The following is a 23246-nucleotide window of genomic DNA, read 5'->3' as shown; positions in this document are numbered from 1 at the left end:
ACTGATGGTCAAATTATCATGGACAAATAATAAGTCAGTTTTCGAACATTGTCACTGCTTTAATTTGCATGTAAACTATCTGATCTAAAGTACTGGCACACCTGTTGGTATACATTAATGTGGGGTGTGCCTACATTTCACCTTTATAGCAGCTTGAACTCTGCTGGTGACACTTTCACTGAGTTGTCAATCTCTGTGGACAGATGGCAGCCCATTCTTTCTCAAGAGCCAAAACCAGGGAAGGTAATGATGATGGATGCAGGGCAGGCCACTGCTTTACAGGAGTGCTGTTGCCTCAGACAAGTTGCATATGGCATGGTGCACTGTCATGCTGATACAAACAATTATTATCTCTGAACTGTACCTCTACTGTACACAATGCACAATGCTGCAAATTGTGTTTATATCCACCTGCAATCAGTATTTTCTTAAGCACAATAATGGGAATAAGCCCTAACTTTGAAAAAACCCCATATCATAACACCAACTTCTCTGTACTTCACTACACAAGACGACAGCTAATGTTGTCCAGGCATCCACTAAACACACACCCTTCCACTGAATTGCCCCAGGGTATGGTGTGATTCACCACACCAACTCCATCACTTATCACTGAGTACAGAAATGTGTGTCTTATGATGAGCTGCTCCACCACTGCAACCCATTAACTCCCTATGCACAGTCACTGTGCTACCTAGACTGCTGGTACACTTTGCTACTCACATGTGATGCCTTCCATTGATTTTTTATAGTGATCCCCAGCAATGACTGACGAGTCCTGACTGTCAGTAAATGAGATCTGTCCTGTCTCAGTCTAGCTGCTGTTGTTGCATACTAACATTTCCATTTCACAATTGCACCGTGAACTGTCAACTTGGGCAGCTTTAGAATGACTGAAATGTTCCTACTGGATTTGTTACTCAGGTGACGTCCAATGATTAGCAGAAGTTCGAAGTCATTGAGGTCTCCTAACTAAACCAGTCTGCTGTTACTGCTTACCTATTGATAGCAAAATATTCCCTGACACAATTTATACTGGTGGGTCTACCTCTTGTGACATCTACTGGCTGGTTTCATGTAACATTGGAATGTCCACATACTTTTGATCACATAGTGTATTCAGAGATAGTTATGGTTTACATATATTTGGAAATGGAGTGATCCATCGAACTACAGACCTATATCATTGACGTCGGTTTGCAGTAGGGTTTTGGAGCATATACTGTATTCAAACATTATGAATCACCCCGAAGGGAACGATCTATTGATACGTAATCAGCATGGTTTCAGAAAACATTGTTCTTGTGCAATGCAGCTAGCTCTTTATTCGCATGAAGTAATGGTAGCTATCTACAGGGGATCTCAAGTTGATTCCATATTTCTAGATTGCAGGAAAGCTTTTGACACCGTTCCTCACAAGCGACTTCTAATCAAGCTGCAGGCCTATGGGGTATCGTCTCAGTTGTGCGACTGGATTCATGATTTCCTGTCAGGAAGGTCGCAGTTCATTATAATAGACGGCAAATCATCGAGTAAAACTGAAGTGATATCAGGTGTTCCCCAGGGAAGCGTCCTGGGACCTCTGCTGTTCCTGATCTACATAAATGACCTGGGTGACAATCTGAGCAGTTCTCTTAGGTTGTTCGCAGATGATGCTGTAATTTACCGTCTAGTAAGTTGCAAAGCGGTTTAGAAAAGATTGCTGTATGGTGTGGCAGGTCGCAGTTGGCGCTAAATAACGAGAAGTGTGAGGTGATCCACATGAGTTCCAAAAGAAATCCGTTGGAATTAGATTACTCGCTAAATAGTACAATTCTCAAGGCTGTCAATTCAACTAATTACGAACAACTTCAGTTGGAAAGACCACATAGATAATATTGTGGGGAAGGCGAGCCAAAGGTTGCGTTTCATTGGCAGGACACTTAGAAGATGCAACAAGTCTACTAAAGAGACAGCTTACACTACACTCGTTCGTCCTCTGTTAGAATACTGCTGCGCGGTGTGGGATCCTTACCAGGTGGGATAGACGGAGGAAAAAAGGGCAGCTCGTTTTGTATTATCACGTAATAGGGGAGAGAGTGTGGCAGATATGATACGTGAGTTGGGATGGAAGTAATTAAAGCAAAGGCATTTTTCGTCGCGGCAAGATCTATTTATGAAGTTTAAGTCACCAACTTTCTCTTCCGAATGCGAAAATATTTTGTTGAGCCCAACCTACATAGGTAGGAATGATCATCAAAATAAAATAAGAGAAATCAGAGCTCAAACAGAAAGGTTTAGATGTTCATTTTTCCCGCGCGCTGTTTGGGAGTGGAATGGTAGAGAGATAGTATGATTGTAGTTCGATGAACCCTCTGCCAAGCACTTAAATGTGAATTGCTGAGTAGACGTGTAGATGTAGATGAAATAGGAGGTAGTACTAACTGTGCTTCTCTTACAAGTAAACTTAGATCAATACATTGATATAAAAACTGAAGATAATAAATTATCATTAGACTTTTGTACTTCATGGTCTATTACTTCATCGTCTACTGCCATGAGGAATTTTTGGAGGGATTTAATTTTCTTGCAGTCTGCTTTATTATGAAATAACTACGCAACTTGGACCATCAGCTGTTTTATCCTGACATGTTTTAATTACTTCATTAAAACTCCACATCTGCAGTTTGATGGCAAATAAGCAAAGAATGTACAATATAGCATTATACATTTTGTGAAATTCTAGCAAAGTGAGCAACGAATTGTCTGTAGTCCTAGTCTTCTGCTCCCTCTCTCTGTCCATCTCTCCCCCCACCCACCCACCTCTCCATCTTCTCCCTCCCCCCGATCTCTCTCCATCTCCTCCCTCCACCCCCTCTGCCCATCTCCTCTTACCCCTCTTCTGGCCTTGTACCTTGTTTATTGTTAGTGCCAACAAAATCTTTATGGGAATTGGAGTCGCCTAAAATAAATGGGTAAATCAGCTGAGATCATTGGTCTATGGGGTCTGAGAGATCTCAACTGCTGCTGTTGGATCTGTGAGGATAATAGCATCAATGATATTATTTTGCACAATTTTAATCTGCAAATGGGTAGGATTGCAAAGTTTCAGATGATTCAGAATCCGTAGTAGTAATCTAATCATAAGCCGAAAAGCCATAACACAACTTTCCTTTTTTCTGTCGAAACCGATTGTGAGGAAGAAAACAAAACCATACACAGTTATGTGCACAAGCTTTGTTCAAAATTATGTGTAATAAGAAAGAATACAGCTATGTCAGAAACAATGTGTCTAATAGATTAAATGGCCTGCTATCTTAGTAAAAACTGATTGTAACAAAGAAAACAAGAACACATAGCACAGCAGAACGTTACCTTCTTTCCAGTTCATTTTAACAAAAAACCTGTACATTATTGTTTAAAAAATATACAGCCTTTGTCCATGCAAATGTTTATTAATCATTTAAATATTCAAAGTAAACTGGTCAAGAACTCAGACAGCTGGTAAAAACATTAAACAATAACCTGCCTTTATACAGTAGTGTAGATGACTCAAAAGTGCTGCTTGTGTTAATAGGTATTATTCCAAACAAATGTTTAGTTCTTGCTAAATAATAGCACTTATGAATTGTGAACCTGCTAGTCATAACTGTCTGTTACATTGCACAATTTCTTTAGTGCCTTGTGCTACTGTTATCTTTACATTCATTAACCTCGAAACAATTATAGTGCACAAAAGCAGAGTTTTACAAATACATGACCTCAACAGCACACACATTTCTGTATTTTAAAAAATATTTTTATTCAGTTCTAGCTTGTCACATTGGGGTACTTCCCTTATTAGAACTATGGGTGCAGTAGATGACATGGATTTGGTATTTTGATACTTTTAAAAATTTCCTGATTAATTTACTTTGAAAGAGTAACATAGAAGTAAATATCCTCAGAGTAGTGAAGCAACTTAAATCACTTAATAAAAGCAAGTCTTTTGGTCCAGACTGCATACCAGTCAGGTTCCTTTCGGAGTATGCTGATGCATTAGATCCACACTTAACAATCACATACAACCGTTCGCTCGACGAAAGATCGGTACCAAAAGACTGGAAAGTCGCACAGGTCACACCAATATTCAAGAAAGGTAGTAGGAATAATCCACTAAATTACAGGCCCATATCATTGACATCAATATGCAGCAGGATTTTACAACATATATTGTGTTTGAACATTATGAATTACCTCGAAGAAAACGGTCTATTGACACACAGTCAACATGGGTTTAGAAAACATCATTCCTGTGAAACACAACTATCTCTTTATTCACATGAAGTGTTGAGTGCTATTGGCAAGGGATTTCAGATCAATTCCTTATTTCTGGATTTCTGGAAAGCTTTTGACACTGTACCACACAAACAGCTCGCAGTGAAATTGCGTGCTTATGGAATATCATCTCAGTTAAGTGACTGGATTTGTGATTTCTTGTCAGAGAGTGTGATTTCTTGTCAGAGAGGTTACAGTTTGTAGTAACTGACAGAAAGTCATCGAGTAAAACAGAAGTGATTTCTGGCGTTCCCAAAGGTAGTGTTATAGGCCCTTTGCTGTTCCTTCTCTATTTAAACAGTTTTGGAGACAATCTGAGCAGCCGTCTTCAGGTGTTTGCAGATGACGCTGTCGTTTATCGCCTAATAATGTCATCAGAAGACCGAAACAAACTGCAAAACGATTTAGAAAAGATATCTGAATGGTGCGAAACGTGGCAGTTGACCCTAAATAACGAAAAGTGTGAGGTCATCCACATGAGCGCTAAAAGGAACTCATTAAACTTCGGTTACACAATAAATCAGTCTAATCTAAAAACCGTAAATTCAACTTAATACCTAGGTATTACAATAACGAACAACTTAAATTGGAAGGAACACACAGAAAATGGAAGGCTAACCAAAGACTGTGTTTTATTGGCAGGACACTTAGAAAATGTAACAGACCTACTAAGGAGACTGCCTACACTACACTTGTCCGTCCTCTTTTAGAATACTACTGCGCGGTGTAGGGTCCCTACCAGATAGGACTGACGGAGTACATCAAAAAAGTTCAAATAAAGTCAGCACGCTTTGTATTATCATGAAATATGGGAGAGAGTGTCACAGAAATGATACAGGATTTGGGCTGGACATCATTAAAAAGAAGGCGTGTTTTGTTACGATGGAATCTTCTCACGAAATTCCAATCACCAACTTTCTCCTACGAATGCGAAAATAATTTGTTGACACCAACCTACATAGGGAGAAACGGTCACTAAGATAAGGGAAATCAGAGCTCATATGGAAAGATACAGGTGTTCATTCTTTCCACTCACTATATGAGATTGAAATAACAGAGAATTGTGAAGGTGGTCCTATGAACCCTCTGCCAGGCACTTAAATGTGATTTGCAGAGTACCCATGTAGATGTAAAAAAGTTAACATTTTATTGGATACCTAGCCATGCATGTGACACTCAAGACTTAGAAACTGCACTAAATGAAATATCATTTACAGGCACTGAATTTTACACTGAGGTGACAAATGCATTGGATAGTGATATACAGGCAGTGGTAGTATTGCATACACAAGATATAAAAGGACAGTGCAATGGCAGAGCTGTCATTTGTCCTCAGGCGATTCACATGAAAAGGTTTCCAATCTTATGATGGCTGCATGATGGGAATTAACAGACTCTGAATGTGGTATGATAGTTGCGGTTAGATGCATTGCGGCGGTGCGGTTCCTTTCGTCCTGCACCTACCTGTGAACTTGTTGCAGCAGATCGCCAGTAGAAAAGCAGAGCAGAAGCCTACCATACTGCAACTCACACCTAACTATTCTAAGATTCAGGAAAAGTTCTTAATTTTGAATGAACTGTGGTAATACTGGCAAAACTTTGGTATATTCTAAAGGCGAGAATCACACGTTCACTGCCAAGCCCATGCTAATCATCACTGCCAAGCCCATGCTAATCATAACACAGTCATTCACAAACCCTTTCATTCACGTTAGAAGTTTATGGTAACATACTTCCCAAAATCTGAACAGCTACTACGCATGAATTGTTCTTGAGTGAAAATGCTCGCCATTTATCAGTGTCTAATGCACTCGCCATTTATCGGTGCCTAATGCACTCACCATTTGTCAGTGTCTAATGCACTCAAGTTTTTATTCACCAATCTGCTCAATATACCATAAGGAATTACTGTCTTTTCTCATACACAAAATACAAAATCCATACTTTCTTCTTCTTCTGGGATTGGAATGACTCCTTACCCTCTCCCTTAAAACCCACATCCTTTCGTCTTTCCCTCTCCTTCCCTCTTTCCTGATGAAGCAACCGTGGGTTGCGAAAGCTTGAATTTTGTCTGTGTGTTTGTTTGTTAGTGTCTCTATCAACATACCAACACTTTTGTTTAGTAATAAATATGCCTTCACTTTAAAGCACTTTTGAGGCATAAAACTGGCAAACTATAACTTCCTTCGGAGCTCATACTACACACAACCATATAATAGAAAGGCTGGGCTCCGACTCCTTTTACTGCTGTAAGCATTCTCTATCTCCAAGAGAAATGACGTGCGAAGAATACTCCGTTCAGATTGCTCAGTTTTCTTTAAGGCCAATAAAAAAACATTATTCTACTGCATTAGTCCATGCCTTTCATGACTAACCAATCAACAAAAAACACACTTTTTCTCGAAATAAACCTTTAACATTCTGATATTTTGCCTATACTTTCCATTATTAGCTATTTTCCTTTGCACTCGAATTAGCTTTCCTTCTATCATTAACTTACTTACCATATTATGATACAAAATTCACACTGCCTTAAAAATTTCTCACCCTAGTTTGTACAGCGTTAACCAGTAGAACAATGATCTACATATTTACTTAAGACCACATTCACGCATCATTCACACTATTAAAAGCATATACAATACAGTACAAAGATAAATAAACAAAACAGCCTTCAAGAAATAAACAATTCACAAAAACATTCCCTTCGTCTGTTTCTTGAATGTCTCTGTGCATTACTATCTTGTAGCAGATGAAAATTAGAACTACCTACTTGACTGAACCCGCTTCAGACTATCTGTCACTTTGCATGCACGAGTCATTCACCCGATGTAAGGTGCCACACCTCAGCATGGGACATTCCATTTTGGAAATCATTAGGGAATTCAGTATTTCAAGATCCACAGTGTCCAGAGTGTGCCGATAATACGTAATTTCGGGCATTACATTTCGCCATGAAGAATGCATTGGCTGACAACCTTTACTTAACAACAAGCAGAGCAGCATTGTGTAGAAATGTCAGTGCTAACAGACAAGCAACACTGTATGAAATAATTGCAGACATCAAAGTGGGATGTGTGATGATTGTCTGTTAGGACAATGTAGCGAAATTTGCATTAATGAGGTATAACAGCTTATGACTGAGGCGAGCGCCTTTGCTAATGTTGTAACATTAGCCTGCAGTGTCTCTCCTGGGTTCGTGGCCATATCAGCTGGACCCTAGATGACTGGAAAACCATGATGTGGTCAGATGAGTCCTGATTTCAGATGACAAAAGCTGATGGTAGCAATCCAATATGACACAGACCTCACAAAGTCATGAACCCAAAATGTCGACAAGGTATTGGGTAAGCTCTTGCTGACTCCATAATGGTTTGCACTGTGTTTACATGGAATACACTGGGTCCTCCAGTTATGTTCAGCTACTTTGAGACAATCTGCAGCCATTCATGGACTTCATGCTCTAAACAAAGATGGAATTTTTATGGATGACAATGCCCCAAATCATTTGGCCACAATCTACATCTACATCTACAAGAATACTCTGCAAATGAGACTTCAGTGCTTGAGATATGGTTAATTGAACCACCTTCACGATAATTCTCTATTATTCCATTCTCCAACAGTGAGCAGAGAAAATGAAACCTGTATCTTTCCGTGTGAGAATCGATTCCTCTTATAAATGATAATCATTCCTCCCTATGTAAGTTATCGTCAACAACATATTTTAATATTTGGAGAAGAAAGTTGGTGATTGAAAATTCATGAGAAGATTCCACAGCAATGAGAAATGCCTTTATTTTAATTATGTCCACCCCAAATCCTATTTTATGTCTGTGACACTCTCCCCTATTTCTCAATAATAAAACATGCTGTTCTTCTTTGAGTTTTTTTAACATACACCATTAATCCTAACTGATACAGATTCCACATCTTGCAGAAGTACACCAAAAGAAGACGGAAAAGCGTAACGTAGTCAGTCTCTTCAGTAGGTTTGTTGCATCTTACAAATGTTCTGCAAATAGAACACAGTCTTTGGTTCGCCCTCCCCACAACATTTCTATATGTTTTTTCCAGTTATGGGGTCCATGATGGGATTGAAGAACATTCTGTACAATTTGAGCGAATAATTTTGGCCTCCTAGATCGCCCAACATGATGCCATCGAATGTTTATCCCACATAATCGAAAGGTCAGTTCATGTACAAAATTGTGTACCGGCAACAATTTCGCAATTATGGACAGCTACAAAGGAAGCACAGCTCAATTTTCTGCGGGGGATTTCCAACAACTTGTTGAGTCCACACCATGTTGAGTTGGTGCACTACACTGGTCAAAAGGATGTCCGACATAATATTATAAGACATCCCTTTTGTCACCTCATTGTATATCTGCTATACTCTGGGATGTGTAACAGAATCATCATTGTTCACATTATATATGAGCAGCTTAGAGAACAGTATTGGTTACTGTCTGAACATGATGCTCAGGACATGCAAATCTACGAAAAAGAGCCATTCGATAAAACTGTAGCAATATCCACTCATGCAATTCTTTAAAAGAAATCATTCCATAAAAACTGCAGCAATAACCAGTTGCATCCCCACAAATTCTCAGTTTCACACAAAACCAACTGAGGTTGTGCACTTCATGAAACAAAATAATGCAGTAACCGTTTGCTACAGGCTTAAAGTCACAATCAAGGTCAGAAGTGTCCTCCCAGGAGTAACAAAATGTAAAGGCATGAAGTGGAACAAATGCACAGGCTCAGTTTCAAATAAAGATATGGTAAGAATTGAATAATTGGTTGGCCACTCAGAATCTGCATACAAAATTAATTTTTATTGTCATGCAATAGAATAGTTTGTACAATCCATAACAGTTTAGTACAATCCACAAGAGTTTAGAATATTGGGAAACGTTAAACACATGCAAAAAGAGAGATTGCTGTCAGTCACAGGCCTGTGCTTTGTGAAATTGCAAGGAAAGTCAACTGACAAGATATCAAATATCCAATTAAACAATGTATAACAATCAGGAATTAGTTGACAAATGATCAAATACTTTTCACCATTCGTGAATCTCTGCTGAAGGAACTGTGAAAATAAAACTTATAACAGCACGTAGCGAAACAAATACAAGCAATAATTCTTCCGTAGGCCTGTTGGCCAACTGGAAGTAAATACCAATACATACCAATAAAATCACGTTTAACAAGACTACGTAAATGCATTGGTATAGTTTAGCTTAGTGTTCTGTGAATCATATTTGTGACAACTCACTAGGATTACTGTTGCACCCTCTGGTGCCTCCTGCACATCATTTTTTTTTTCTTTTTTTTTCCACCAGTTGCATAAACAATAGGCATGGCTGACAGTGACAGCCACCTTGAGTGGACATCGCAGCCAATGTTAGTCAGTTCACAGCGAGTTCACGGCACAATCAGTGATGTTTGGAATCCACGATAAGAAGCTAATGAGCTACCATCTGCGGCAGTCATCAGTGAGCAGTATTGCTGTCAGTACAGCGGATCTACAGGACATCTTCTCAGAAGGTAACCTAGCAAATACAGACTTCTAAGAGGATCTGTTAGATTTATATTGCATGTCAGGTTGCAGACTTAGTCATTAGAGGTTACCTGTTCCTGACACTGTTATTTGTATTCATTTATACCGAAGTTTTATGTTCCATTTGAGTGTTCTAATAAATGCAATTATTATACTTGGATTGCTTATTTGTGTAGTTGTCTCCAACACTACATTGACACAGTCATTATAGTAGGTCATTTTGACAGCTACAAGGTGACAACATAGCAGTGGCACAGTTGACATACATACGACAGTGGCGTAGTCGGTACCGATTCAAAGCCTAAGCATGTTTTCCACCTACAAGGTATTGTGGTGTGAAGCATCACCTTCTTCTGTACCTACTCAGATACCAAACACGTTCTTGACTGTTTTCAAGTATTTGCATTGGCACTGCACCTGTCTCTGTCACAGTACCTTCTGTTTCTTTCCATGGCTCAAATGCAGTGTAGTGTGCTTGCTCTGGTCCCTAGATATTTTGTAGGTGGTTTCACCACCTCCATCTTAGCACCATGCTGGAACTCTGGTCAGTGTTTTGCATTCCATTGAGCACTGGTTACATATTTTGTGCCGAATTCTTATTGTACAAGTAATATTCCAAATGGCAAAACCTGTGGATTTTTATGTTCCCGTGTTTACTCACCTGTCAGATTATGTTGGCTGTACTGGTAGCTGTGCAGGGCAAGTCGCTACACCACTTGAAGTATGAATCACACCACAACCTAGATGTTCAGTGTCTATCTAATGTCTCCTGCCACCAACTCCCACCCCCCCCCCCCCAACTCCATCCACCGTCCCTGTTCAACTGCCACTGTACCAGTCGAGCTACTATGTGGACCACTTGGATCAATACTTTGCTGCTCAGGGATTAGTGATGTAATGAAGAGTATATTTTTTGTGTCCACTGCTGGTGCTCCTGTGCTGCAGCTTGTAAAGCAGTTTTTTCTGGATAAGCAACCAAATGATTTGTGTTATAAAGACAAAGCATAAACTAGGGCCATATTTTCAAGATAACCTACCTGTGACAGTAGCACACCACACATTTTTTCGTACTTAGAAAGAATCTGGGCAAGCACATACTGAATGGATTGCCTCCTTGCAATGCCTAACCCATGACTCTCAGTTTATATGGGAAAATTTGAACTGTGCCATGACTTACACAGATGCCACAGTCACAGACATGTGCCTTGTTCATGCTCTCATCATGGAGGTCCGGAATGACCTCCTTCACCTGAGAAATTGTCATTAAATGAATATTTATCAGTGGTGTGTGCTCTCAAACAAGATCAAAGCTCTGTGTGGGTATTTCACCATGATGATTCTGAATGTTTTAGATGACATCCAGCATCTTGCCATTACAGGTGGTCATCAGTTGGGTGTTCAGAGCCAGACACCTCCACCTCTGGCCTCCACACGTCAGGAGCTCCCCCCCCCCCCCCCCCCCTTTGTTTTCCTGCTGGTTGTCTGCCACCCAGGCATCAGGCTACACTTATACTCAGGCTCTGATTCATCTGCTAGTAGCTCACCACCACAACATCGGGCTAAGGCATGGGATAATGATTCTCCAGCTCCCAGTAATCCATCGTCGCCCATCAAATCTTGCACCCAGAGCTTCATCCACCACAAGAGGTCATCTTGCTCTTTTTGACAATTGCAATGCCTATTCTGCCACAAAATGGACAGCAAATCAATTGTATGTTTACAAAACCTGCAGTGCGCCAATCCTTCCGGTGTTACAGGCAATACTGTGTTTCTATCAGACTCATCCCCTCAGGATTGGGGAAGTAATTCTTACACTAATGACTTTGAAAATAAGGTGTAAGTTACATATTGCTCACAATGTTTGGTCTATACATCATGTGGGTATGACAAAGAATGTGTGTTCTCCTGTCCATTCTATTCATAATGACATGGTCTCAGTTCTTGCAATTTTTGTGGACTTGAACACTGATGGACACACTGTTAAATTTCAAACAGGTACTGGATCTTCCAAGTCTGCTGTCCATGGAGATACTTATGTTTTTGTCAGTTGTCCACATTTTTTTTCTCTTCTGGTACACTCAAAAACTATAACAACAATGAAGTGACACTTTGTGGTAGTTGTTACATGTGTGTATAGTAAAATTGTCAGTGTGCCAGCACAGCTTTCAGTCATGCACTTGCACACATCATCTAGCATTTTGGATCCTGATTTTCCCCAGCATCTGTATTTCTGTGCCCATGATTCAAGCAACCACATCCAGGTCTGAGAGGTGGCTGACAATGTTCCCTCTCTACATCCCTCCCACGTTGACTGGATTCACTGCCCCCCCCCCCCCTCCCCCCACTCCTTGGGATACAAATTGGCTTGTCATTCTAGATTTTTCCACTGGGTACCTGTATGCCACATGGCAGGACAACAGATGCTGCCTTCTCCTCCCCCCCCCCCCCCCCCAAATCACCCATGCGCTTTGGCAAATCTACACAGTGGATGACTATCCTCGCCTTGTTGTGTCAGGTTTAGTCGCCTACTTTATGCTGTTTGATGCTTTGTCATCCAACATATCCAATTGCATGTGCCTTCACCACAGCACCTTGGATGGTCCCATTGGCACCTCCCTATATCTGCCTCCTCCCCCACAATGTGACATTATTTTGTTGTTCTCCTAGCACATGCCTCTCTTCAATTCTACTCTCTTTCCAGGCTCTCTTCTCTTGGGAACTTGTCGCTGCCTGGAGGGTCTCACGAGCTCATGGGGTGCAACTGCCACACGAATCTGTGTTTTTGTCACAATGCTCATTGTGTTCCCAGATCCCCTCCAGTGCTACAGCATGCACTGGTTAGGCCTTTCTTCCCGTTCGGTGCCGCGGTTGGGGTGGCACGGGTTCATCTGCTGCTGATGTATGGCAGTGCATCAGTTTCTTGGTCCATCACTGTCTCAGGACCCTTCTCAATTCCAGGTGCTGTTAACTGGCCTTCCAGCAGGGAGTATGAGGATGTTTCACTGGTTCACTGCCCAGAAGCAGCGACCTACTGCATCAATTGATTACCGGGCTCCAGGCAGACATAGCCACTGTTGTGGTTCAAGACGACACTGAAGGTCTTCATTTTCCTAGCTGTGAGGGGGAAGGATGTTACATCCTCTGGCACCTGTTGGATGACACACCTTTTTATGATGCCCAGTCAACAGTTGCACTGCCAACAGATGATACTATTTAGCAAGACTGACATCAACGACCGCCGGCCGCGGTGGCCGTGCAGTTCTGGCGCTGCAGTCCAGAACTGCGGGACTGCTACGGTCGCAGGTTCGAATCCTGCCTCGGGCATGGGTGTGTGTGATGTCCTTAGGTTGGTTAGGTTTAAGTAGTTCTAAGTTCTAGGGGACTTATGACCTAAGATGTTGAGTCCCATAGTGCTCAGAGCCATTTGAACCATTTTGAACATCAACGACCGCCTCAAGAGTGCACTGCAGCTGACAGAACTACTTTGTCACATGTTCCACACACACCAGTCACCCACTGGATGACATCACGCTATATGAAGAGCCAATAACCAATCAGCTTGTCATCCCAGCTGATGGCAACCATTCGCTCAGACTGACTGTACCCATGCGCGTGATAATATAACCACCACAGTCAGTTCATGGCACGATCAGTCCACGGTTAGGCTCCACACTTAGAGGTCAGCAAGCTACTGTCTATGACAGTCATCAGTGAGTGATATTACCACCAGTACAGAGGATCTATGGAATCTCATCTCGGAAGATAACTTGGTAGATAGGGACTCGTAAGAGGAAATGTCAGACTTGTACTCTATATCAGGTTGCAGACTTACTGGAAGTTACCCGTTCCAGAAAGTGCTATTTGCTGTTAGTTACACCAGAGTTCTACAGTCCATCTAGGTGTTCTAATAAATTTATCTGTGTAACTGTCTCTGACAACAGTTGTGGAATCAGCCAACAGGTTTACAAGTAACATACAATTTCCCTGTCAAAACATGGCTACATGTTGGCCATTTACTTAACTATTCTTTTTATTCTTAATCTACTTAAAAATCTGACAGATGTAATCCAAATATACACAGTAAATATCGATTCGGAAAGTAATCTGTGGAGAAGAAGGAATTGTCAGGCAAAAAGGAATTTATTTTGTTTTTAAAACTTTCATTATCTGTCAGCACCTTTATTCATAACATATGTGGTCAGGTATTCTTACGGCTGCATACATTGCTATTTTCTGCACAACAGTAAGGTTAAGTTGTGAATAGTGAATGTTATTGTTCCTTCCACTGTTGTATTTATGGACGCTAGTATTATTTGTAAGCGTAGGCTTCTGCGGCCGTTGTCTTCTTCAATAAAATTCTTCAGGGTATCAGACCGCATCGTCATAATTTAAAATGCACCAACGTTTCGGCCAGCTATCTGCAACGCTGGCCGAAACGTTGGCGCATTTTAAATTATGACGATGCGGTCTGATACCCTGAAGAATTTTATTGAAGCTAGTATTATTTTTTAATTGTGCCTATTTCTTTGCAATTAGCTGCACACAAGAATAAACATATTGCAAGACTGACACTAGGAGGCTTAATCTTTTAAATGGTTGCCTACATGAAATTTGTAGATAGACACCAGATTTTATTCTCACGGCATGTTTCTGAGCAACAAACACTGTGTATACGTGTGGAACTACCGCAAAAAATTATTCCATTTGACATCAACAAATGGAAGTATTCAAAGCAGGCTAATTATCTAATGCTTACATCAGCAAAGTCAGTAAATATGCACTGAACAAATGTGGTTGAACTCAAGCATTTGAAATCTATAATACATCATTTACTCAGAAGTATTCAAAGCAGGCTAATTTTCTAATGCTTACATCAGCAAAGTCAGTGAATACGCACTGAACAAATGTGGCTGAACTCAAGCATTTGGTATCTATAATACATGGTTTACTATTCAAGTTCTCATTAATATGCATGCACAGGAGTTTTAATGATTCAGTTCTACACATTTCACTTACTATATACCGTATTGTTATCGTCAGCAATATATGTTGCCTCGTACAGAATTGACTTAGCTGTGTTTTTTCCAAGTAAAGTAACTTACAGAGAAAGGATGTCACAGTTTTGAATATTTTATTTATTCTTTTTTCTGCCACTTCCTTCCAGAGAACAAGTGTTGAAGAGAATAAAGGAAGGCAGATTAGTGTTTACCAACTAGTCAGTGATGAGATCATTATAGACAGAGAACAGGATGAGAATGTGGTAGGAAATCAAATACATCCTTTTGAAATGAACTATCCCAACATTCTGTCTAATCAATCATGCTGTGCACAATGGCTTGCAGAGAATATATTTGGATGAAATGACAGGTAAATTTTAGTACTTACCCGAGATCCTTCTTTAATACTTATGAACTCAATCTCACGGTAAGGTACTGTATTTGGGTCATCCTCCGCCTGTATCAAAGGAAATAAGTTAAGTACAGGTGAAATGCAGAATACAAAAAGCACAGATGAAACCAGACTACATATCACAAATGTGTACATTGAGACAATTGGCAGTCTATGCCAGACCTTGATTTGAACCTGGAATACCTATATTTCATGAGCGGGTATTGAAACCATAATACTGTCTGGAGGTGGACTCTGTTTGGATCATATAAAGACTTTTTTCAAAATTCAGTCTGGTATGTGGAAGGTGAAAATAAATTTTGTTAGTTGGAAATTTTTAAGGAACTGATACTGTGCATAACTTACTCTAATTATCAGAGGCACTGCCGATTTTGTCTTGAGATTCGATGGTATTGTGTTAGCTAAGTCTTAAATCTAGAAACTGATGTTGCTTTTACGATACCAGCTTCAATTCTCTCTGTGTAGAACGTGTCATGACAATCAAATATTTGTGGGCCCATCATGTCAGGTTTAGGCTACCTGAACAACCTCCAAAGCAAACTCAAACTTCCAATGCCAATTATGCCTCCATGTATGTTTTATGAACACCATGATACAAGTTTGTCCCATGGGCTGCGTGATGTACCATGTGGCAGAGTATGTAACTGTCGTCAAGAGACACTATTCCCTCCAGTGATACTGTTCACACATACCCTAAGGGAGAACATCACATAGTGGCATTTAGAAATCATATGAGTGACAATGGAAGTTTGAGCCTGGCTTCAGTTTTTACTGATAGCAAATGATATTGTTAGATCTTCACTGTTTTCTTCACTGTTGGTGCATTATTTTAATTTCACTGCATTTAATTCAGTTCACTTAAGAAATATACATACGTTTCCTGCAATATGAGAAGTGTTCAATACCTGTTGTAGAACTTGTACGCTTAAACACATTCAGCCCTTTGTCAATTGCCGACTGACATATGATATTACATGTAAGTGCCATTAAGCTATGGGCACTGTCAGCTAGCATGATGAAGGCTAAGGGAATTTGTGAAAAGGAGCCAAGCAACTAATGGTATACTCTCACAGAGTTTTGATAGTTCAGCCAGATGGAGTGGGGGATGGAGGAATTAGCACTTGACCACTCGCTAGGACCTCACGCTAACTGCCGTACACTAACACCATAATGTTGGCTATAAAATTCATCTGGATATTTCTAATTACCTACTGTTGTGGCGTAACAAGACAGCCATGCCACTCGGAAGTAGCCGAAAGGCACGCGTTAACTCACGCAGGCTAGTAGATAGGTCTGAAACAGGATACGTAATGAATGCTATAAAGAAAAGTACGTAGCTCCTGGAATACTTAACTTTAATCCATCCTTGTGGTACATCGCTCTTGACGATACAAGTGAGACTCTTTAGATACAAGCTATGTAATGCTAATGGCGCCTTGCTAGGTCGTAGCCATTGACTTAGCTGAAGGCTATTCTAACTATCGGCTCTGCAAATGAGCGAGGCTTCGTCAGTGTGCATCGCTAGCTACGTCGTCCGTACAACTGGGGCGAGTGCTAGTAAGTCTCTCGAGACCTGCCGTGTGGTGGCGCTCGGTCTGCGATCACTGACAGTGGCGACACGCGGGTCCGACATGTACTAATGGACCACGGCCGATTTAAAGCTACCACCTAGCAAGTGTGGTGTCTGGCGGTGACACCACACCTACATCACAACTTTGAACGACAGACTCTTTGTATCGATGAGATGAATTCGTTGCACCTTCTGATTTGCCCATATGAAAAAGAAAAAGAAAAAAAAAATGGAAACTGGACTATCTTTATGGTTCCTGAAACTTTGCAGTGACACTTAAAGCAATGCTGTGTGCACAAACCACATGTAAATAGCAATTGGTGGCATACAGCTGCAGCAATGACTCATAGTAGCAATGTATTTGTTTGATGTACAGTTTTGGCGTAAAAGTTATTTAGTTAGTACAGAATCAATTAATAAAGCAGAGGACACACATCCAGTGATCAACAAGTGCTACAAAAGCAAGTCTATAATGAACTATGCCTAACTCCATCCTCAAGTATTCAAATAGCAGTTCTAAGTTAATGTATTTATGACATTAATGATTCATTAAATTGTGCAATAACAGAACTGCTTATTATTCAAACCTGGTGACACTTAGAACAATGTTATAGTATGAGTTGGTCATGTATGTCTTCATAATTTTGTCCAGTTTGTTATGTGTATTTTTGTGTATTTCATAATGTCTTAAGTTTTAGACTTTTTATACTTATTTAAATATTACATATGCTTTGTAAATATCAATGGTTGGAGAGAGACAACCAACATAAGACACACATCTGAAGTGTATTTGTGTGCTAAATGGCTACACAGACCGTGAGATACTGAGTGCAAGGCCAGTTTCAGTCAGTAATTATCGGGAATCAGGGCTATGCACTACATGACTGCACAGCTTCAACTGAGAGACATGTTTTCCAGTGCTTCTGACTTTGTCGAACTTACTGCTGGTTTCTGTGATAGAAAATCTCACTCAAGGTTTGAACTCATCTTTCAAAAGCCATTGGGCAAGTATAATCATTGAGACATGTAGTATTCTCAGCTGCTTGGAATTTGAACTTTTATTTCATTTGATTATGTGGCTGCATGACCATTTCAGTACACTTATTTATTCTAAATTACATTGCTTGGGGACATATTTACACACCTATCATGTGAATTAAGGATAGATATTCAGCATGTGTCCCGCAATGGTATATTTCCCTCCCAGTTCTGGGAATTCCTAGTGTGATTCTCTTCCATACACATAATTCCATTAATTCCATTTATTTTGGTTGCTGATTAAACAGCACATTTTAGTGCTACATTTTAAACTAAGAGTATGTGTTAAATATTGTAAAATGTAAGCTACAGTAGGGCATGGTATAAGGTTGTGCAATCTGTCCCTCAGATACTGAATACGACAGAGGCTTATGTAAATGGGGCCATACAGTTGTCCATTTCTTATGGAGAATGATAGGGGAGATTTTTCTCAATGATTTGCTTTTAGTTTAATCAATCCAATGGAGGAAAATCACAAGATGTCAGCTGAATGTCTGGATTTTGATCATATACTCACTGCAGTGAGAGTCAGAATAAAGAGATGCCATAGCCTCTACAAAAACAGAGGAGTGGGGTGTTCACACAGACACATCGCTTAACTGCCTGTTTCCCGTTCCGTCACATCTTTGTCTATAGTAGAATACTTCTGCTTGACCTCAGATTCTTACAGCCATCCAAACACATCTACCAGCATCAACTTGGCAGTTGCTTCTGGTTTCTGTAACTGCAAACAATTATCCTACACACGTTACCAAGCTAGTGTACCTAGATGAGATGACATGGTTTTGGATGACTCATCCACAATCATGCAGTAGATTTCTGAAAGAATCTTTCACTTTGGTGAAGTATTTGTGCTGAAATGGGTTCCCTCACAGCACTTTCATGTACACCTAAAATTTTGCTGCAAAGGATCAATGGATGTAACTTTTCACACTTGTTTCGTAAGATTTTCACAAAAACAACATGCAACAGTATTCTACTGCAAAATTATACTACTTTTTGAAGCTCACTAACAGATACATTACGTATCAACTGTTGCCTGAAAAACTGAAAATATTTAAACGAGCAATCCCATTCTGTTATTGTTATAACCATGGCCAAATACATGTTATCCACGTGTCTTCTGATACATTACATATCAACTGTTGCCTGAAAAACTGAAAATATTTAAACGAGCAATCCCATTCTGTTATTGTTATAACCATGGCCAAATACATGTTATCCACATGTTTTCTGGGGACTGTACACACAATAAATGGAACAGAGATGGCTTTCTTGGAACCAAAGTCAGTGGTGATAATTATATATTATTACTGAATAAAAATAGTTCTGTGCAAAACTGTCAGTTTATTCATTTATTTAATGGAAGTCATATTCCTATTACTACCCTAACTTATTTTTGTAACTAATAATTACAAAATATATTGTAAACATGAGTGTTGAAAACAAGATCAAATGGTGCCCATTTAACTGATGGTAACTTAACAGACTGCATTAACTGTTAAATCATATGCTTAAATGGGAAGCCCCTAATATCTGTCATTACACAGAGCAACCTGTTTCTCTTTCCCCAAGATATGGTTCAAAGAGTCACACATCTTGTTCTCATCAAAGCTTTCTTTTAAAGTTATGTCATTCTTAGATTCTCGTAGGACCTGAAGGTGCAGTCTTCATATTCAGCAGTATGTTATTTTTAAAGTGTTTTAATAGATATAGTTGCACTATCTGTTTTTGAATAAAGTTTCCCACATATTTTACACTTTGCAGTATTTTTTCACTGAAGTAATCCCATATCACACCTCTCTTAGGTCCCACGATGACCATTTTTCATGCTCAGGAGTAGTTGATAAATGGAGACTGTCTCATATACTGATTAACAGAGTAGAACATTAGAGACTGCACTTAATACTGATTTCAAAGACTGCTATGAACTCTCACTGTCATCTGAAAGCCACTTGTTGTATGTTCCCACTTACCAAATCTCTAATACTCTTCTCCGTTACAGGAAATTCCACCAACTCTCTTCCCCACTTTCACAGCAGACACACCAGAGATCTGTGGACAGCAACTGTCATTCCTCTGCATTGGGCCTAAAGACATCTGTTGTCACAATGGCCCTCAATCGCCCAGGACATAACAACGGAAAGAGATTCATCTACATCCATACTCTGCTAACCACAGTGAAGAGGATCCATCCCACTGTACCAGTCTATGTGATCGCCGTAAGCTTATTGACACCAGTGCTTACTAATTTAAGTTATATATTACAGCACTGAAGATGGTCACTAAGTGACCGAAAATCGATTTTGCGATAATAAACAAAACTATACGACCAATGCTGTCTCTCCTTTCAAGTATACCCATTATCTGGTCGTAGTGCACAGGACACTATGGAGTTGCCAATCAATAGACTTTCTTGGGATAGTGTGCATCCATTTCCAAGGGTTTGCCACTTCATTTCTTTCAGCGTCTCTGTGACGCTCACATGTCGGGTCAAGTATGTGACCATTTGTGCTGCCCTTCATTTTATATATCCAATATCCCTTGTTGGGCCTACTTGGTATGAGTCCCATACAGTCTAATAATATTCTAAGGTAAGTCGGGTGTCTCATATGCAAACTCCATCGTGGACTGACTGCATTGCCTAGCTGTCTACTAATGAACAGAAGTCTGACACATGCTTCATCTGAGCCTCTGCTTGTGATCATTCATATATCCACACACTGTTACATCTGGATATTTGTATGAGCTATCCAGCTCCAACTGTGACTCATTCAAATTCTAGCCATAGGACACTAGCTTTTTTCCCCTTATTGTGGGTTATACACTTTTGCCTTTCTGAGCACTATTGTCATTACCTGATCTGATTTTGGAAGTTTCAAGTTCACATTTTTAAAATTGACTTTTGGTACAACATCTGTTTCAGGACAATTGGAACCAGAGGTGAATCTAAACAGAAGCTATGTTGCATCCCAAATATGAAGTTTGAAGCTGGTAACTGATTTGCACATATTAGATCATGAGGTACAAGATAACACTTTTTGTTGTCGATAGCTGACAGGGTCAGGAAATGAGGAACAAATATTGGAAAGGCTTCACATGTGGGTCTTACATACCCTATGTCAATATTATTAATGATTCATTAATTGTCCAATAATATAACAGCCCATTATTCAAACCTAGTGACAATTAGAATAATGTGGTAATTTGAGCTGGCCAGCTATGTCTTCAAAATTTTGTCTAATTTGTTATTTGTGTTTCTGTGTGTTTCATTTAGACTTTTCTCCTTTATTCTTCAATCCAAGTTTTTATTGGCAGCTGATCTTCAGTCCTCACATCTTTCTGCCCCCTCCTACACTTCTGTGTGGAGCTACAGCCAATTTCTTTTATAATTTGATCTTTTTTTTTTTAAAAAAAAAAAGGAAAAAAAAGGCTCTTTGCGAGTCAACACATGACCAAAAATATGTTTTGTTCTTTCTACCATAGCATTCCATAAACTCCTTTTTCCTCTCACTCTTTTAACAGCTTCATCATTTGTGAGCTCAGCATACCAGAATGCACCTGTAACACCCTGTCTCAAAAGAATCCAGTCTTTTCCTGTCCTCATTCCACATAGTCCAGGACTCATGGTCATACAATCACACATTCTACATGTATGTTTCTAGAAACCTTTTCCTGATTTGTAGGTCTTTACTTTTAGATGTTAATATCTTTATCTTTCAACACATACCTGTATTGACTATTCTTTCAGTTCATTGCTGTGGTGACAGATTTGTTTTAATAGTGTATTCGGTTCCCTGTATCATCTCTAGACAGGCTTGCTGCGTGCCTGTTGAGCTGCCTAACATCCGTTCCCTACTACCCGGTATCTAATACAACGTTACTGTTATGTGTTTCCTTATTTTATTTAATCTTTAAGTTGGTTCATTACTACTACACTAAATAACCAGAACATTATGCGCAACTGTACTGTTACCAATGACAACATATGTTGCCTTGCACAGAACCAAATGAAGTGTGTTTTTTACAAGTTAATTGACTTAACGAGAAAATATAAATCATATTTCTGAATATTTCATTTATTTTCCTCCTGCCTCATCATTCCAGATAAAAAGCATGACAAGATCATCAGGAGGGGAATGAGAGAGGAAATCAAATATAACCTTTCGAAAGGAACTATCCTGTCATTCTGTCTAATCATGTTAGGCACAGTGGCTGGTAGAGAATATATTTGTGTGTAAGCATAGGTAAATTTTAGTACTTACCGGATATTCCTTAAGATACATGATCTGAATTTCACGGTTAGGCGTTGCATGTGGTTTACCGTGCACCTAAATCAAAGGAAATTAGTTAAGTACAGGTGAAATGCAAAGTACAAGAAGCACAAATGAAACCGGTCTACACACCACAATGAATACATTAAAGACAACTGACAGTATGCAGAACTTGATCTGAACCCAGGTAATCTGCATGTAACGACAGAGTGTTGAAACCATAATACTGTCTGGAGGTGACTCTGTTTGGATCTTATACGGACTTGAAACCATAATACTGTCTGGAGGTGGACTGTGTTTGGATCTTATACAGACTTGTTTTGATTTCAGCCTGGTATATGGAAGGTGAAAATAACTTTTTGTTGGTTGGAGATTTTCTAGGAACTGATACGGTACACAACTTGCTCTGTTCCCAGATGTGCTGCTTGTTTTTGTCTTTAGATCTAGTGGTGTTATATTGGCTAAGTCTTAAACCTGGAAACAGGTATTGATTTTAATGTGCCAATGTCAGTTGTCTTTGTGAAGAATATGTCATGAAAATCAAAAGATTTATATACTAGTCACTTCAAACCTAGGCAATCTGAACTTACCTCCAAAGCAACCTCAACTCCCACTGCCAGTGACATTTCTTTGTATGATTTACGAGGGCAGTTCAATAAGTAATGCAACACATTTTTTTTCTCGGCCAATTTTGGTTGAAAAAACCGGAAATTTCTTGTGGAATATTTTCAAACATTCCCACTTCGTCTCGTATAGTTTCATTGACTTCCGACAGGTGGCAGCGCTGTACGGAGCTGTTAAAATGGCGTCTGTAACGGATGTGCGTTGCAAACAACGGGCAGTGATCGAGTTTCTTTTGGCGGAAAACCAGGGCATCTCAGATATTCATAGGCGCTTGCAGAATGTCTACGGTGATCTGGCAGTGGACAAAAGCACGGTGAGTCGTTGGGCAAAGCGTGTGTCATCATCACCGCAAGGTCAAGCAAGACTGTTTGATCTCCCGCGTGCGGGCCGGCCGTGCACAGCTGTGACTCCTGCAATGGCGGAGCGTGCGAACACACTCGTTCGAGATGATCGACGGATCACCATCAAA

At 39.9% G+C, this 23246-nt stretch overlaps 1 protein-coding gene across 1 annotated transcript in view; it reads right to left on the bottom strand.

Moving 5' to 3' along the window:
- The window catches only part of LOC126210285 (uncharacterized), a 278066-nt gene that overhangs the window by 137038 nt on the left and 117782 nt on the right, over positions 1–23246 (bottom strand). Inside the window, exons 6-7 of the mRNA XM_049939481.1 lie at positions 22145–22210; positions 15248–15316 (exon numbers count right to left, since the gene is read on the bottom strand). Of these exons, the coding sequence (XP_049795438.1) occupies positions 15248–15316; positions 22145–22210 (135 nt within the window). The remainder of the gene's footprint in view (positions 1–15247; positions 15317–22144; positions 22211–23246) is intronic.

Source organism: Schistocerca nitens, chromosome 10, assembly GCF_023898315.1.
Source record: "Schistocerca nitens isolate TAMUIC-IGC-003100 chromosome 10, iqSchNite1.1, whole genome shotgun sequence".
In the NCBI taxonomy this organism is placed as follows: Eukaryota; Metazoa; Arthropoda; class Insecta; order Orthoptera; family Acrididae; genus Schistocerca; species Schistocerca nitens.
This window is presented reverse-complemented; position numbering and strand designations above follow the sequence as displayed.